At 38.9% G+C, this 17,345-nt stretch overlaps 1 protein-coding gene across 5 annotated transcripts in view; it reads right to left on the reverse strand.

Moving 5' to 3' along the window:
- Neo1 (neogenin 1) overlaps window positions 1–17,345 on the reverse strand; it is a 160,288-nt gene that overhangs the window by 8,147 nt on the left and 134,796 nt on the right. For 3 of the 5 annotated variants that reach the window (XM_027414903.2, XM_027414901.2, XM_027414900.2), the window contains exons 21-25: window positions 16,830–16,898; window positions 12,117–12,264; window positions 6,498–6,736; window positions 5,938–6,030; window positions 1,302–1,460 (exon numbers count right to left, since the gene is read on the reverse strand). In XM_027414903.2, coding sequence (XP_027270704.1) covers window positions 1,302–1,460; window positions 5,938–6,030; window positions 6,498–6,736; window positions 12,117–12,264; window positions 16,830–16,898 — 708 coding nt within the window. The remainder of the gene's footprint in view (window positions 1–1,301; window positions 1,461–5,937; window positions 6,031–6,497; window positions 6,737–12,116; window positions 12,265–16,829; window positions 16,899–17,345) is intronic. The other 2 variants (XM_027414905.2, XM_027414904.2) reach the window with 1 other exon arrangement.

Raw genomic sequence — 17,345 nt, forward strand, 5'->3', positions numbered from 1 at the left:
CCAGGCCAGGAGAGCCAGTCATATATTCATGTGGTTCCCTATGTGAGGACTGTGTGGGTTGGATCCCTTAGCCTTCAAGATGGTAAGTCTGGCTGGGCACAAAATTATCTTCCTCAGAGCAGGGTTGGATTGTAAAGTTGAATTCTGGCACTTACTGTTCTATGACACTATGTTAGCAAGAAAGACTTGCAGGTGGCTGGAATAATTATATATTTATGTAGAACTGAAACCTAGATTTGGAAGGATAGTAAGGCAGGCCAAATTTAGGCATGCATTCAAGCAACACCATCCAAACCAGGTAATAGCATTGGCAGTGTGCAGCACTGAGAGCTATTAGATAGACCTGTAGACAGCTCTGAAAGCTCTGACCGTCATTTGATATTCTGGGCGTATTAATGGCTGAGGACAGGGAGATGTTAGCAATGGTGACTCAAACTTCTAAATATTTTTGAGGCTCCTTAAAAAAGGAGCTCATTAGAATTTTCCTCATTTCTCAGAACCACCAACATTTGGTTTTTACCAGTAATAACTATTAATAGGCAAATTTCAAATTATGAAAAAAATCATAGTTGGTATATGTAAGATGTTACCAGGATTTACAGCTTAAAACTAGAAGATTGAAATTATTTTGTAGTCAATGGGCAGCCATTTTGTAGTCTATTGTTTTTGCTGTCTCCTCATTTTCATTCTTTCCTCCTTAAAACTGTCTAATGAACTCCGTCTTATGATTTCCAAATGAGGATATGTTTGTCTGGCAAAGCATTTAAGATACACTGAAGAATGTCATTCCACTTTCCTGTATTTTAGAGATGCCCCCTCCCCAATTTTCAGTCTACTGGACAACCTAAGGTAGCCCTGCTGCCTTCTGGAAGCTGTCCTTACTTTGGCCCACAGGCACATAATGACTGTCCTACAGACATCCCTAACATTATAGTGACTGAGACAAAGGCAACCACTGGTTTCCAAAAGCCACTTTGAATACACTTCCCTTTCAAATTGTTGAATTAAAAAAAAAAGTTGGAAAAAGTGACAAAGTTAAGGTTGGAGGCTTGTTGGAAGAAGAGAAGCTTACACAATTCAAGTTACTGTTGCTTTTTACTAAGATGATACCTTGTACTAAGTTACTTAAACTTAGGAAGAAAAATACAGTAGGTTCCATAAAAACAAATTTGAATCCATCATAGAAATGTTATGATAAACAAGTAATACTGAAAATTTCTAAGTAAGGCAAGTTCTTCCCCATTTCCACTTGTCAACTCTTGGAATGCTTTCAACATCTGGGCTCGATCCTCATCTCTCACCTGTGGAATTGGCCCTGTCTGAAAGGGACATGGATGTGCCAATGGGCCATGGGCTGCTTGGGTGGTAGAGATGACTGCGGGCTGGAGAAGCGAGGCTGCTGGAGTGGAAATGATGGTGAGGGTTATCGAGGGAATGGATGGGATGGGCACTAATCACAGCTGTGAATGAACACAAGACAGAGAGATGCTTAACATGCTTGCACAGACACATACAAAAGTCAACCCTTCCCACCTCCCATTTAACCAAATCTTTATTTTGGCTCTTTGGTGGCAGGTGGCTGAACAACCAGCCATCAATTTTATATTTGGTTAATAAATGAACACACTTCTAGCATAGTCTGTATCTGTACATAATAAAGTCTGAGGGATATATTCTGTTAACAGTGGTTATTTTGGGAGAACAGGGGTCAGGGTTGAGGGAGTATTTTTTCTTTGCTTTATCTGCATTTATGAATTCTTTTATTATAAACATGAATTGCATGACTAGTATAATATCTATTTGAATATGTCACAAAATAAGTCAATAAGCAAATAGTTCTTTTATTTTGTTTCTGTCCTGCTAAAGTGACACTAGTACCTAACTCCTCTGAGCATATTCTCAATTCACTCCTGATTAATGGGTATTAATAAGTAGCTGTTTAATCAACTTTAAAACGCGCACACACACACACACACACACACACACACACACACACACACACTCTCTCTCTCTCTCTCTCTCTGTCTGTCTGTCTGTCTGTCTGTCTGTCTGTCTGTCTGTCTGTCTCTGTCCTGGAACTCCCTTTGTAGACCAGGCTGTCCCCCGAACTGGCTGCCTGCCTCTGCCTCCCAAGTGCTGGAATTAAAGGCGTACATCACAAACTTTAATAACTTAAAAGGAATATAAATAAAAAAATCTTAACCATCATACTCCAACCTAGTATTAAAAGTATGAATTATAATCGTACAGCACCATTTATTACTACATTCAGCCTAGGGGCTCAGTGACACCCATTAGCATTTTAAGCTAGAAATGGGTATTTCCTAGTTTCCCTTTTCCCTCTCTGACTAAAGATTCAGTTCAGGTAAAGAAGAGAAAGTTGTGTATAGATTCTACAAGTAACTTCCTATGAAGCCTCTTTAATGAAACTTCCTGTTTAACCTGAGATATAAACAGGAACAAAACAAGACACCTAGAGTCAGGAAATACATTTTTCTTAGGTATTCCTTAGAATAGCTGAAGAACAAAGTTTATGATCAAGATAAGTAGTATACTACCCAAATAGATAAACACGCAGGTAGAGTAAACAAGGAACACAGGGATTCCCCCTGTCCCCTCTTCTAAGTAAGACTTTCATAAACTTTAATTGTCAAACTGAATTAGCTCTTCAGAACCTACTAAAATATCTTCTGTTATGTAGTATCTGCACAGATGTTTGTGAGGCTATCAACATCACCTTGGAAAGAGAAACCCAGACCATGAAATAGATGTATTTATAATGGGAATAAATTATAACCAGAAAAGTTGGCTGAGAAGGGTGATCAGTTAGTCTCAGATTAAGATCTTCCCTTGGGGCAAGAGAAGTAGTTTTCAAAGTGAGATGCTTCAGAATGAGTGTTTTCCAAAATTCAGATTAGGGTGGAGGAGTAAAATGGAGCTTGACCCAGTAATAAGTGAAAACATTCTATGGACAGATGGTGAAAGAAAACCAGGGTGGATTTTGTTTTCTCTTAAAAGCTATTTCAAGCCTGGCAGTGGTGGCACATGCCTTTGGTCCCAGCACTCAGGAAGCAGAGACAGGTGGATCTCTATGAGTTCAAGTCCAGCCTCGTCTACAGAGTGAGTTCTAGTATAACCAGGAGTATTTCACAGACAAACAAGTTTCAAAAAAAAAAAAAAAGTTATTTCAAGTGTTTCCAAAAAAGTAAATAAAAAAGTGAATATGTTGGTGTAGAACGAAGTTAGCTGAGTCAGAACTTGATTTGGGTCTCTGTAGAGTTTGGATTTGGCCTCATCCTGATACCAGCAAGCCCATCTAGCTCTGCTCAGCCTTTTCAGACCAAGTATGTGGATCTAGGTGCATGGCTGCAAGGGTTTTCAAAAAGGGATCTCTCAAAGCCCCATGTGTACCCAGCACCTGGTTTAAATTCTTGAATGAAAGATTCTAACAACAACCCAACTGTTTGGGCACAAATTACATAAGACTGTATATTCATATACATCCTTCCTCACCAAAATCAACCAACCAATCAACCAAAACAAACAAACAAACAAACAAACAAACAAACAAACGAGACAAAATTATTGCAACTGGAATTGTATCGTTTTTCTTTAACAGATTTAATAAATCTAGTAAGAGTTCAATCTTGTAAGCTTCAGAAGTAAGCCAGTTCAGGCAGAAACTGAGATCTTAGAATATTTAAATTACCAATCTTCTCTCTCTATTTTATTATGTTGTTGTTGTTATTATCATTATTTAATATTGTTTTGGTTTTTTGAGACAGGGTTTCTCTGTGTAGCTTTAGAGCCTGACCTGGAACTCACTCTGTAGACCATGCTAGCCTCGAGCTCACAGACATCACCTGCCTCTGCCTCCCTAGTGCTGGAATTGAAGGCATGTGCCACCACCGCCCAGCTCAAATTACTAATCTTTTTATAAGTAAAAAATAGAAACAAGGGGACAGATTAATTTGTTCTTTTTGTGTTTTTTAAACTGGGGTACCCACATAAGCAACCTATTAAAATAGAGAAAATATGTCTTTTTCCTGTATGTTTTCAAGTTTAGGTCATTCTTTCTGTTATGGACATTAAGTTCAAGTTATTTTAAGTAAAAATTGCTTATTCATGAAAAACAACCTTACTCTACCTTTACATGATCTACCTTTACAACCTAGTGTCTTTTCTGACTGTATACTGTGAGGCATGTATGAGTGAGGGAAGACATATGTGTAGGCTCATCTGTTAGAAATATGGACAACAGGTTTTCTAAGCCGAGGATCTCATGGCACCAGTGCCTGTGTGGGACATTTACAGCTATTTAATCTCATTGTTTGTTGGCAGCTATTGAGTCTGAACACTCTCTCAACTACAAGACCCAAATTGGCAGCTAACCTAAAAGGCCTTTCTATCTTGAAACAGAGGCAAGGGAAAGGACACAGTAGACTGAAAATAATGACTTATTTCATTGTCTTTCCCTGACTTGAAGACAGGGTCTGAGCCCAGGCTACCATTGAACTTAATCCTGACTCAGCCTCCTGAGTGCTGGGGTTACAGGTATTTACTACCATGCTGGGCAATTTCTGATTTTTTTAAAAGATTAGTTTTATTGTTTTAAGGGGTGTGTGTGTGTGCGTGTGCGTGTGCGTGTGCGTGTGCGTGTGTGTGTGTGATTTCTGATTTTTTTAAAAGATTAGTTTTATTGTTTTAAGGGGTGTGTGTGTGTGTGTGTGTGTGTGTGTGTGTGTGTGTGTGTGTGTGTGTGTGTGTGTGTGTGTGTGTGTGCTGGTTTTTGTACATGAGTGCAATGTTTGTGGAGGCTAGAGGTAAAGATCCCCCTGAAGTTGAAATTATAGGTGGTCGTGAGCTACCTGATGTAAGTGCTGGGAACTGAACATGAACTCTCTGCTCTAACTACTAAGCTGTCTCTTTAGCACATTCCTGTTTTGATTCTCAATGGAAACATTTAACTTATTTTTAATTTCAATTATCATGAAAGGAGTTCTAGCAACATATGCTTGACAAAATGAAGCATGGATCAACAGAGTGAAAATGTTTTAAAAACTCCATGCTGCAATTTTGAAACAACTTTATAAAGTCTGCTAAATAAAAAAGTTAAAGCTCCATAGATGTTTATCAATACTGAGCAGGTACAGGAGGCCTGAAGCACATGCATGAATTTTGGCAAAGCCCGTTGCAATCTCAAGAGATGCTTTTTCCGTCTCTCCTGTAGACATGCTGTGTGCTTTTAGGGAGAGCAAAAACTTTCATACTCCTGGTAGTGTACAGAAGTTATTTTTTTTAAATGATCTTGTGTGTGTACAGGTATACATGTGCTACAGAGTATATGTGCCACTATGCAGGTGTACAGGACAGAGGACAATTCTTCAGAGTTAGGTTTCCTCTTGCTACCTCATGGGATGCAGAGAACCAACTCAGGTTATTAGGCCTGGACATAACCATCTCTCTTCTCTGAGCCATCTTGCTAGCTGGGAAGTTAGCTTTTGAATCTATTTACCTATAACTTAAAAATGTTATTCTCAAGAATATTTAATTTTATTTTTATGTATATGGATGTTTTGCAGGTAAGTAAGTCTGTGCACCATGTATATGACTGGTATCTGTAAAAACCAGAAGAGTGTATCAGGTTCCCCTGGAAGTGGAGTTACAGATAGTTGTGAGCCACCATGTTGGTGCTGGGAATCAAACCAGGGTCTTCTGGAAGGAAGAAGTCCATGTTCTTAAGCACTGAGTCATCTTCTCTAGCTGAACAATATCATTTATTATGAAATATGACAATACTTTGGTATTTCTTCCTGTAAGGCACCGAAACACTGGCAGTTGATCATTGTCTTGAAATCAAGAGAAGTTAAAGAGACTGCTCATAGCTATTTTACACCATAACATGGAAGACTGGGGGGAAGAGAAGTTTCTACTTACGCTGAGGTGGCTGAGAGTCAAAAGGCATCATCATTTTTGGTCTCATTCCCCTCCTTCCAGCCAGTGTAGACATGCTGTCCTCTGACTCATGCCCTAGATACAAAGTATGGAGGTTAGTAGCAAGTGTACACCCTAGGCCTCTGAGCAGCCCCAACAGTAACACATTTCCAGAGGAGGGTTTGGGATTCACAACTAAGGAATTTACATTTACAGCATCATGCTCCTGCTGAGATTCTAAAAGGATGATAGGATGGTGCACACTGTACTTCAGTGTGTAGAGGCATCCTTAATTACATAGGTTCTGAATGTCATAGTGACACCTGAGGTCTAATGGAAAGGACACAGTCCACACCATGAATTAGGTGGCTCAAATGCTTGACTGAAACCTGATGAGAGACTTAAAAAGATTTAGAAGACTGCTCTTAAATGATATGTAACCTCTCCCTTTCTATAACAGCTAGGCTATTGTTCATCAAATGCTGAAAGATACACATTTCTTTAAAACTAACCTCTTACTAGAATTACCAAATTCAGGCAACCTTAGAAAGTGGAAATGGTACCTCTGTATGAATTCCGCCTTTGATGGATATTGCTATCCATGGAATTGTCCACTGGTGTGATATCTTGAGAGTTTCGAGGGATTGGAGTATCAGTCATGACAGGGTTTGGATCTGGAGACTTGTCAATAGGCTTCAACTCCAGTCTCTCATGATGGATCCATAGGTCTGGGGGCTTCACATCTTTGCAATTGCCCTTATACTTATGGGAGCCATTCACTGATTTGCAGGCAGCTCGTTTCCTAGGCACAGAATTAAGAGTAGTCCTTAAAATGTACTTCTTTTGAACATATCTTTCAAAACACTGTGTGATTAAAACTGATTTTCTGCTAGGTGTGGTGGCACTGGCCTATAATCCCAACTACTTGGGAGGCACAGGCAGGAAGATAAAATAGTCAAGACCTGCCTGGGCTAGTTCAAGACCAGTTTATGCAAATTAGCAAGATTTACTCTCAGAATAAAAAGTAAAAAAAGGGACTGGAAATGTAGCTGAGAAGCAGAGTGCATGTCTAGCATTGGGAGGTTCTAAATGCAATCCCAAAACAAAAAATATTCCAGCCCAAATAAAACAACAAACCTTCCTGAGAGATGCCTTAAACAAAGGCAGAAATGGAAACAAACAGCAGCAACAACAACAAGAATCAGAGACAAGAAGTTTATTTCCAGAAATAGTAAATGTGATTTTGCTTTTTTCATATATTATTTATATGCTATGCCAGAGTATATTTGAACGTTGTCTTCTTTTAGATTAAGAGATTGAGATACCTCTAAAGCAGAAGGTTCTTCTACAAGTTTCCACTAGACAGTGAAAAGACAAGAAGTAAAAATACAACAAGAAAAGGTGAAAAAAAACAATGCCTAATAGCGAAGGAATCATTTTCTAGGGAACCCACTAGGACTATCAAATATGTAGTCAATAATGTGGTAACAGTCTCCACTATGCTATAGTTTCTTCCTTCACTCATTCACTCACCTTCCCACTCAATAACCACATTATTAGGCACCTTGTTCCTGCCAGACCATGTGCTACACTGCTGTGCCCTCAGCACTTTCGGTCAAAGGAGGAAAACGACACCAAACTATTTTTAAATGCTCTGAGTTTACCAAAATGCCAAGCATTAATCTTAATAGTTGGAGCTCAGGTAGACAGGAAAAATGTGCAGAATAAGTGACTTTTATACTGAGACATAATGGGGACAGCACGTGTATCCCAGGTGGTGGAATCAGCTTATGTCAAAGCCCTGAAGTGGTGGAGCAGCAGCAGCAGCAGCAGCAGCAGCAGCTGCCTTGTATATTAGAGGGATTCTGCAAAGTCCTGAGTGATAACAGGATGAGCCACGAAGAAGACAATGATGGGAAATAGTGCTCAGAAGGCAGTCAAGGACCAGATCATAAAGAGCTTTTATAGCAGTACTAAGAATATGAACTTCCTTCTATAAGAAAGAAGAAATAATTTAATGGTTTTAAGCAAGAGAGTAAGAAGGTCACTCTTGATTAAAACTTTATCCCCACTATGTTGTGAAGAATGGGTTTGTGAGGCAGAGGCTAGAGAGTCCATTAGTGCTGGTCCATGACAGCGGGAATGGGAGAGGCAGATTTGAAAGGATATTTAGGAGTCAGAAATAATAGGACTTTCCAGGGTGAACACAGACTGGGTTCAGATAAAGAACAAAAAGAAGTAAATGATGAGGCCAAGGTTTCTGACTCAGGCTATTTATCTACACTGAAAATAGTGGATTAGAAGTTTTACTGAAAATACTAGGAACTGGTTTGGAATGTGTTTCCTGGTTACTTTTTTCATTGCTATAATACACTATCTGATGAAAAACAATTTAAGGAAGGGAGGGTTTACAGTTTGAGGGGATATATTCCACCATGGCCAGAAGGCACAGCAGCAGGGGGTTTCTGGTCACACTGCACCTGTAGTCAGGAAGTAAGAGAGACTGCATAAGAAGTAGGGCTGGGCTAAAAATCCTCAAGGCTAACTCCCAGGGAACACTTCCTCCAACAAGGATCCATACCACAAAGGTTCCATAACCTTCACGGAAGAGTTATTAGTTATGGACCAAGTGTTCAAACACAGGAGCCTATGGGAGTAGACATATTCAGGTCCAAGTTACATGCTGAGTTTAAAGAAGAAATGTGGAACAATAGGGTGTATACGTCTGATACTCAGAAGAAAGAGGCCTGTCTGTAAATAGAAATAGTTCCTGGGAAGCACCTAGTAAATTAAACCACAGAGGTACATGTGGAAGGGCTTGGAGAAAAGAGGAGGTCCTGACTCAGGCTCTGAGGAAATGTGACTGAAAGCAACGGTAGTGAAATGGTTGGGACAGAAAGGGCATTAGAAAGGACTAAAGGTTGAACATGTACTGAAGAAAAAAAAGACTCCAAGCTAGTATAAACAAGTATAGTGGACCCTCATATCTGTGTTTTATATTCTCAGATTCAAACAACTTCAGATTGAAAATATATTGCTTTTAAATTTCACTGAATATGTTAACTTTTCCTTGTCATAATTCTTGAAGCAATGCAGTATAAAATCCATTTGTATAGCAATTACTTGATAGGTCTCATATGATTAAGATGGAGATACTTTCTCAGAAATGAATTTTGTTTGGTGAATCAGAGTATAATTTCACAAACTAAAATGGCTGTTATGTCACTAGGTGATGTGATCTTGTAGGACTACTGTTACATATGTGGCATTATTATATCATATTAAGTTGAGCAATCCTAATCTGAAAACCTGAATATCACTGAACATAATGGCATATACCTATGATGCCAGCAGTTTGGAGGCTACAAAATAAGTACTACAAAAAGTAAGTGCTACAAAACCTTGCCTCAAAATACCAGAAAATTATTCAGAAACTTTTGGTTAGATGGTGATACAAAGAGGTAGGTCTCTTATCTCTTACAGTTTGGATGTGGTTTGCCCCCCAAAATTATGTGCTGGAAACCTCATTAGGGGTAATAAGAGGTAATGGAATCTTTAAGAGAGGAAGCCTAGTGGGAAGGAATTAAGTCAATGGGGCATCACCTTGAAGGACATTAAGTAGTTCTCACACGACTCGAACAGTTCCTAAAGAACAGGCTGTTGTGACAGAGTCTGGCACTCATTCCTGGCATCTTCTTCTGCATATAACTTTCCTCTGTTTCTCTGCTATCCTGTGGCAAGGGGCTTCACCGGCATGTTAGAACCATGCTATTTGGACCTTTCAGCCACCAGAATCTTGAAACAAATAAGACTCTTTACAAAGTGCCTACCCTTGGGTATTTTGACGTAGACACACAAAACACAATAATACATCACCTGACAGCTTCTATCTTCTTGAAGTAGAATCTTGGGTTATTTGTGAAGAGTCAGGGGACTAAGAGAATGTGTTGAGAAACAATGAGGGCCTAAACTCTAAATTCTCTATTGGTGTTGACATTGTAAATTGCTATAAAAGCCACTACGTAAACAGGAGGTACTTTAAGTATTAAAGAGGAAGAAAAGGAACAAAAAAGGCTCATTTATATTTTCAAAGACTAATAGAACGCCCAGAAGCAGCTTGAGAGGAATAGGGGGGCAGCTTTTTGAAAATTTGATGCAATTATTTCAAACAAAGGGACCCAAATATGTTGGATTTGCAGATTCAAATACAGAATACAGAACCTGTTTTCCTAGTTTCAATCTGAAGACACTCTTATTTTTATCTACTTTGAATTCTAACTCCTTCTAAAGTACCACACAACTCTTTGCCTTGGGTGTGTATATGTCTGTGTCTGTCTGCATATTAATTTTGCTTTTTATATGGTATTAAAGATCCCCAAAATACTAACATTAGATATAAGAGCAAGTTCATATGGATAGATAAATGAAGCACCAAATACAGAAACCTTCAGAAATGTTCTTAAAAATCTGTCTTTCAGGCTTTTTAAGAAAAACAGCTTTCCATAATCAAAAGTGGACGAGAGGCATGTATAAAAGGAGCCCTCCTTCTCTTAGAACATGTGTGCAATGTAAACTATAGAAAGCTGTTTGACAAGAGAGGTTTAAAGTATCACATAACATATTTGACATAAAGTCATTCAGATAGCAGTCACAGGGTAGCTGATTACCTGTCCTATGTATGGGAAACAGATACATTAGCTGGACCTGGTGGCATATGCCTTTAATCCCACAACCAAAGGCAGAGACAGGTGAATCTCTGTGAGTTCAAAGCCAGCCTGGTCTATACAGCAGGTTACAGGCCAGTCAAGACTATATAGTAAGAGCATGTCTCAAAAAATTAAGTTAAAAAATTGTAATCTATAATATTTATATTAGGCTCATAGTTTCTCCCACCTTGGCTAACACACAGGGTGTGAAATAGCCTGTCATAGGTCTGCTCAGAAACTCTGTTTTGCTTGCTGTGTACATATACAGATGTGCTTTCTGGCTTTTGTGATAAATTTATTTTTTTCTTCATCCCATTAATGTTCTATTTTTATCAATTCAATGTTTTACTTTTCTCTCTCTTTTTTCCAATGCATATGTGCAAGTATGTATGGAGTCCAGAGATTGATGTCTAGTGTCTTCCTCTATTACCCTACACTGTATGTTTTTAAACAGGGTCTATCACTAAACTCAGCACTCACAGACTGGCAAGGCTGGCCAGCCAACAAGCTTGAAGGATCTATTTGTCACTCCTTTTCACTCCACACCACTGGTGTTAGAGATGCATACTACTGAATTTGGTTCTTATAAAGTAGGTACTGGGTCTTGAACTCAGGTCCTCATGTTTGCATTATAAGCACTTTACTCACTGAACCATGTCCCAGGACCTTACTTTTTAGTTTTTAAAAACATTTTTGTTGTTAGTATTGTTAAAAACTAAGACACAAGGCCAGAAAGATGGCTCAGAAATTAAGAGAAGAAACTGCCGTTGAAGAGGACTTGAATTTGCTTCTCAGTACCACTGTGGGTTGTTGGTTCATAACCACCTATAACTCCAGTTCCAGAGGGATCTGAAATTTCTGGCCCCTGCACTCATGTTCATATACCTACATATAGATACACAGACACATAACTTTCTCAAACTTCTTATTTTTTAAAGATTAATTTTATTTTTAATTATGTGTATACTTCTGCAGAGACCAGAAGATGGTGTCAGACATCTGGAATTACAGATGGCTGTGAGTTACTCAAAGTAGGTAATGGGAACAGAACTTGGATTCACTACAAGAGCTGTACACTTTCTTAGCTGCTGAGCAGGTATCCTAGCCCACTCAATTTTCAAACTTTTTAAGGAGTTTGTTGAGGCTCATAAAAGCCTGTTTTGTTTTGTTTTGTCCTCCTCCTATGGTTTTTCTCTTGCCTCTTCAACTTTGTGTTCACTAGATGGCAGGAATATTTCAGCTTCATTAAAATATTGTGGGACCTGTTATAATATGCATAATCCCTGAGACATTCCCATGGAGTGGAACATGGCTGCATTTAAAGTGGCATTTCATGGACCTTACAATTTTTAGCTCTTTTTATCACTCTAAAAACATAAGCAACATATAAGAAGAAGAAAAAAAAAAACCCCAAACAACAAAAAGCCAAAAATGGTTATACTACAAGTGTATGGGTTACATTTTAGGGATCCTTACTTCTTCTGGTGAGAGGTGGTACGCCGGGTACAAAAGACAGCGATGATCACAACCACCACAATGGTGATGACACCAACAGAGACAATGATGACCAAAAGCATATTGCTGTCTAGAGGAGAGGTGGGGCTCCCATGAGGGCTGTTGCTGCCTGCACAAGGAAAATGGTACAACTGTTAATTTGTTAGGCAATTTAAGAATATACATTCAATCAAGTTATCAAACCATTCCAAGACATTTCATGGGAATTTCCTTCACACCAACTACTGTAGTACCACTCAAGGAGACTGTTTCTAGAGTCTAAGTTCCTAGGGATATGAGAATCTGCCCTCCACACAAGAGATTAGCACGGGTTTGCTTAAAGAATAGCAGTCAACAAAACCTTCAGGGGTACTGACAATGCAGAACTTTCAAAGCTCAAAGGCCCAGATACATTCTGATAAGTATGGTGAGGTCTTGCCTCTCTGGTGTCTTGTAAGATGTGCAAAATCATTTTTAAAAGTCTCATGTTGAGCTGAGGAGATAGCTCAGTAGGTTAAGATGTTTGTTTTGCAAGCATGAGTTACTGGGTTCCAGCCCCAGAACCTCCAAATAAAAAAATAATTGAACATGGAGACACGAGCTTAAAATCTCAGTGCTGGGAAAGCAAAGCAGGAGGAGCTCTGATAGGCAGAGCATTGGAGCTCAGGGGTCAGCCAGCCTAGCTGACTCTGTGAGCTGCAGCCCAGTGAGATGCTATCTTAAAATGTGGACAGAACTTGGGCCTCTGCATACATACATGTACACATGTACACATGTACACATGTACACATGTACACACGCACACACACGCACACACACACACACACACACACACACACACACACCCCACAACCACCATTTCTAAATCTTTTGGGGATTCGTTTTGCTTTCAAAATAAGCATAATATAAGCTTATTTTGAAATAAAATAAAATAAGCATTCATATAAAGTGAATGTTTTCCTTAATATATAGATGTCTGATATTACAAAATCACTATTTGAAAAATAATCTTTCTCATAAGCATACAGACAATACAATTTTCTTATTCGACTTCAGTAAGAAGCAGATCTAGACATATGCATTATTTTGACAATTATTGACTGAGTGGTTACTATGTGCAAGTTATTATTGCAGGTATTCAAGATGCAACAGTGAATAGCAAAGATGTGAATGCTGTGGGGTGGGATGTTGACACAAACAATAAACAGAAAAGAAACTACTAGTTAAGAATGCTATGACAAAGTGTGTGTGTGGGGGGGGGAATGAGCTACGCTGCAGAGTGACTGTGTGGCTGACTTAGACAAAGTAGTTGAAAAGCTTTTCTGAATCTAATGTGAATTTGCCCCATGCAGTTGTCTCAAGTGTAAAGTCTCATTCCACAATGCTGGAGAAGCAAGGTCTGGAGCCTGCACCTGCATATCCCTGTACACAATGACTGAGTAGACAAGCTATGTAGAAAACAGCTTCTAGAACACTGGACTTATTTTCAACTGTATAACTGTATTAGATAAATTTTTAAAAATAATCTTCTCTTAGAAATGGCTTTTGAGCTTATAATTAGACAAGAAGGATCCCATTATACAAAGGTCTGAGGGAAGACACACCAGAGCAGTGGTTCTCAACCTTTTTAATGTTGTGACCAACCCCAAACCATAAAATCATGTTGTGGTTACTTCGTAACTGTAATTTTGCTACTGTTATGAACAGTAATGTAAAATATCTGACATTTAGGATATCTGTCATGTGACCCTTGTGGGGGTCATGACCAACAATTTGAGATCTGTTGTTCTAGAGGGAGGGAACAGGAAGTGAAGGACGATCCTGAGGCATATTTGTAGATTTGTGTTCCTCCCAACATTGTGGTGTGTAGAAGTCAATGCAGAGATGCACTACTATTCAAAGTGCTAAAAATAAGCAACTGTGAATGCTCAGTTGGAAATGGAACATCTTTATCAACTCTTGGTCCTCAACCCAAACCCAAAGGCTCAGGAAATGTTATGGAAGAGGTGACCCTCCCTGGCAGTAAGATTTTTGTTAGACTGTGTTGTGGCACACGCCTATAATACCAACACTTTGAAGACTAGAGCAGGAACATTGCAGTAAACTGGGTCCAGTTTAGGTCACACAGTGACTTCCAGGCTCACACCTGGGTTATAGAATTAGATCCTGTCTCAAAAACTAACCAACCCATCAGGCAGAAACAAAGTATTTAAGAAGTGGGATATTGTAGAAGGAATTGTTATCAAGAAGGCTGGGAGACTGATCAGTGAGTCTGAATACCTGGCACCCACATAAAAACTAGGCATGGTGAAATCCAATTATAACCTCAGTACTGGTGGAACAGGGGCAAGCAGATCCCAGGGCTTGCCAGCCAACCAGTCTAGCTGATTAAAGGAGTCTTAGATTCCTAAACCAAACCTTTTCTTGTGTGGGAATCCCTTCCAATAACACTGGATTATCTGACCTTCCAACTTTGATTCTATGATTTTATAGACATCTAAATACAGTGCTAAATTGAGGTCAATTTAGAATGGCTTAAGAGCTTATTCTTGTATATTTGGTTCAATCACTTTTATCCTTTATTTCTGGGAAAAAGCTAAGCAGACAACTTAAGCTGTACATACTGACCTTCAATGAGATAACATTTTTATATTTGGGAAAGACTACAATACTAGAGCCAATAAAATTAACCATACTGTTAACCTAACATTGCTATCAACAGAAATTTTGAGCTACTGGACTACATTCTTGCAAGGAGGGACAACTTTGCAAATCAAAAGTTAGAGGAACTGGGGCATAAAGAACAAGAAAAAAAAAGAACAAGCAGAAGTGAAAGTATTTCTTTTTTGCATTCAACACAAATAAGTTTTCATTTATTTGGATTTAACTTTATTTTTGAACTGAATAAATGGTAGTCTTAGTTCATCAGTATTGTCCAATATTTTACATATGCAATTTATAGAATAAAGTTCAGATTCCTTAGCACTGACATTGGGCATTTGTCAAGCTAGTTCTAACCTACCTATACACTTCTACTATACCTCCAGGCAGAGGACCCTAAAATGAGTATTAGGGTCCTAACACATGCTGTTAGATAGACTGTCTGATGTCCATCTTGACATTTAACAGGTTTTTTTCCTCTAAAGATTACGTTTATTTATGTGTCTCTCTGTGTGTGGGTGCCTGTAGAGGCCAGAGGAGGGCTCTGGATCCCTGGAACTAAGTTACAGGTGACTGTTAACCACCCAATCTGGATGATGGGAACTAAATTCAAATCTACTACATCAACAAGAAATGCTCTTAACTGCTGAGCCATCTCTCCAGCTCTGAATTCTCTATGCACCCTTTAGGATATGGAGTAGATAATACCTCTTTTATAAAGCTTTCCTAATTTTCTATCAAGTGTTTTTTTACTCTCTTCCTCCTATAGTCTGCCATAGAGTCTGAACCTTCAAAATACAAATGGATATATAAATGAAAGAAAAGACAAGGGAAAACTACTTTCTCACAGTCTTGACACTATATGTCTATAGTCTAACATGCAACAAATGTATGACAGACATATTTCTAAACAAGGGCAGTATAAAACTTCTTGAAGCATTCAGGTTCGTCTGGTTTTTCTAAAACTCAGCTGATTTCCCTGAAGTATGAGCATTAGACAGATAGCTGGAGCATATGGAATTATTCACTGTACTTCCATGTGTCTATGAGGTAGAGGCAATGGGACAGTGAAAAATCAAGTCTAGTGACTACTTTTTGGACATTTTGCCACCTGGACTCTTTCTTATAGCTGGCATAAATTCCCCTACATTTTAGGCTGCATGTGACAGTGAAGTAAAAAAAGCACAATCAGAAGACAGAGGTCTGAATTTTGGTTCTATGATGGAATTAGTGGGTAGCCTTAGGTATGCCACTTCTCCACTGATTCTCTTATGATATCAATTGGGAATAATAAAAAAATCTGTTCTTCCTAATTCCCAGGGTGGAGGAGCAGAGGTAACTCAGAAATGCTGAGCAACATTCTGTAGAGAAAGAAGTGACTTTTTAAGAAAGAAACAAATTTAATGTGTATAGGTATTTTGCCTACATGTTTGTCTGTACATCACATTCACACAGGGCCCCAAGGAGGCCAGAAGAGGATAGCAGATCCCTTGGGACTGGAGTTAAATATTATAAGCCTGGGAATTGAACCCAGGTCCTCTGCAACAGTGGCCAGTGCTCTTAACCATGTTTCCAGCACCAAGAAAGAAGTGTTGATCAATTGAGGGTTTTACCTTGCAGTATGGTAGAAAAGTTGAATCTTTCCCCCCTAGAATTCCCAAACTAAAAACAGTGCAGTAAGGGAGATGTTGAGATTCTGAAGCATTCTCTGGCTTGTGACAGGTAATAGCTAATCCTACCAGAGGGCTAAGTTTTGAAAGTCTAACTCTTTTTTAGAGGGAGTATGAGATAGACTGTTTAGGAATCATCTTGTCTCCAGGCAGCCTACCTGAAGAAACAAGATTCTATGATGAATAGGCTTCCAGTAATTCAGCAACATTTGCTACAAAATAACCAATGCTAGATCTGCTAGATAAAATAAACTACATTAGTATGCCATAACCAAACACTGAAGCTATAAGACATTTTTTAAAAATTTAAGCAAAACTGCATAAAGTCCATAAATAGCTGAAAAAGCCTTAGAGAGGGCTTTACCACTCATTGGAGGTTTGTAGTCAGATCCTAGGTCTGGCAATCGGCTTCCTTTTCCTGCTGATCCTAAGGCTGAAGCAGAAGAAATCATGTCAATAACAACCCAACATGTAGGTGTGACAGTCCACTTCATGGCTAGTAAGTGTTTTCTAAAGGCAAAACATTTCAGTCTAGTCTGTAACAAAATGAAACAACACACATAATGGGAGAATACAGTTTTTGTGCCAAGGTAAACAGAAATAGCTTTCTGTGCAAGGAGGCATCTAGCAGACTGATGCCTCTGTTTCAAGGCCATGACCAGACTACCACTTTGTTGTTCAGAAGGGGACCCTGCCTTCTGCATTTCTCTAGCTCAGGAAGTGATGCTCAGAGAGGAAAGCTTCTTTTGTAACAAAAGGAACCAAGGGAATAAGTGCGTTAAGCTGATGTCCATACCAAACAATTGTATTCTCCAAAGGACTTGGTGATGCTGATCTAGCCTGGTAAGTGTCAGTACTGTTCTGGTTTTTTTTTTTTTTT

Source organism: Cricetulus griseus, chromosome 4 (genome assembly GCF_003668045.3).
Source record: "Cricetulus griseus strain 17A/GY chromosome 4, alternate assembly CriGri-PICRH-1.0, whole genome shotgun sequence".
NCBI classification, from domain to species: Eukaryota; Metazoa; Chordata; class Mammalia; order Rodentia; family Cricetidae; genus Cricetulus; species Cricetulus griseus.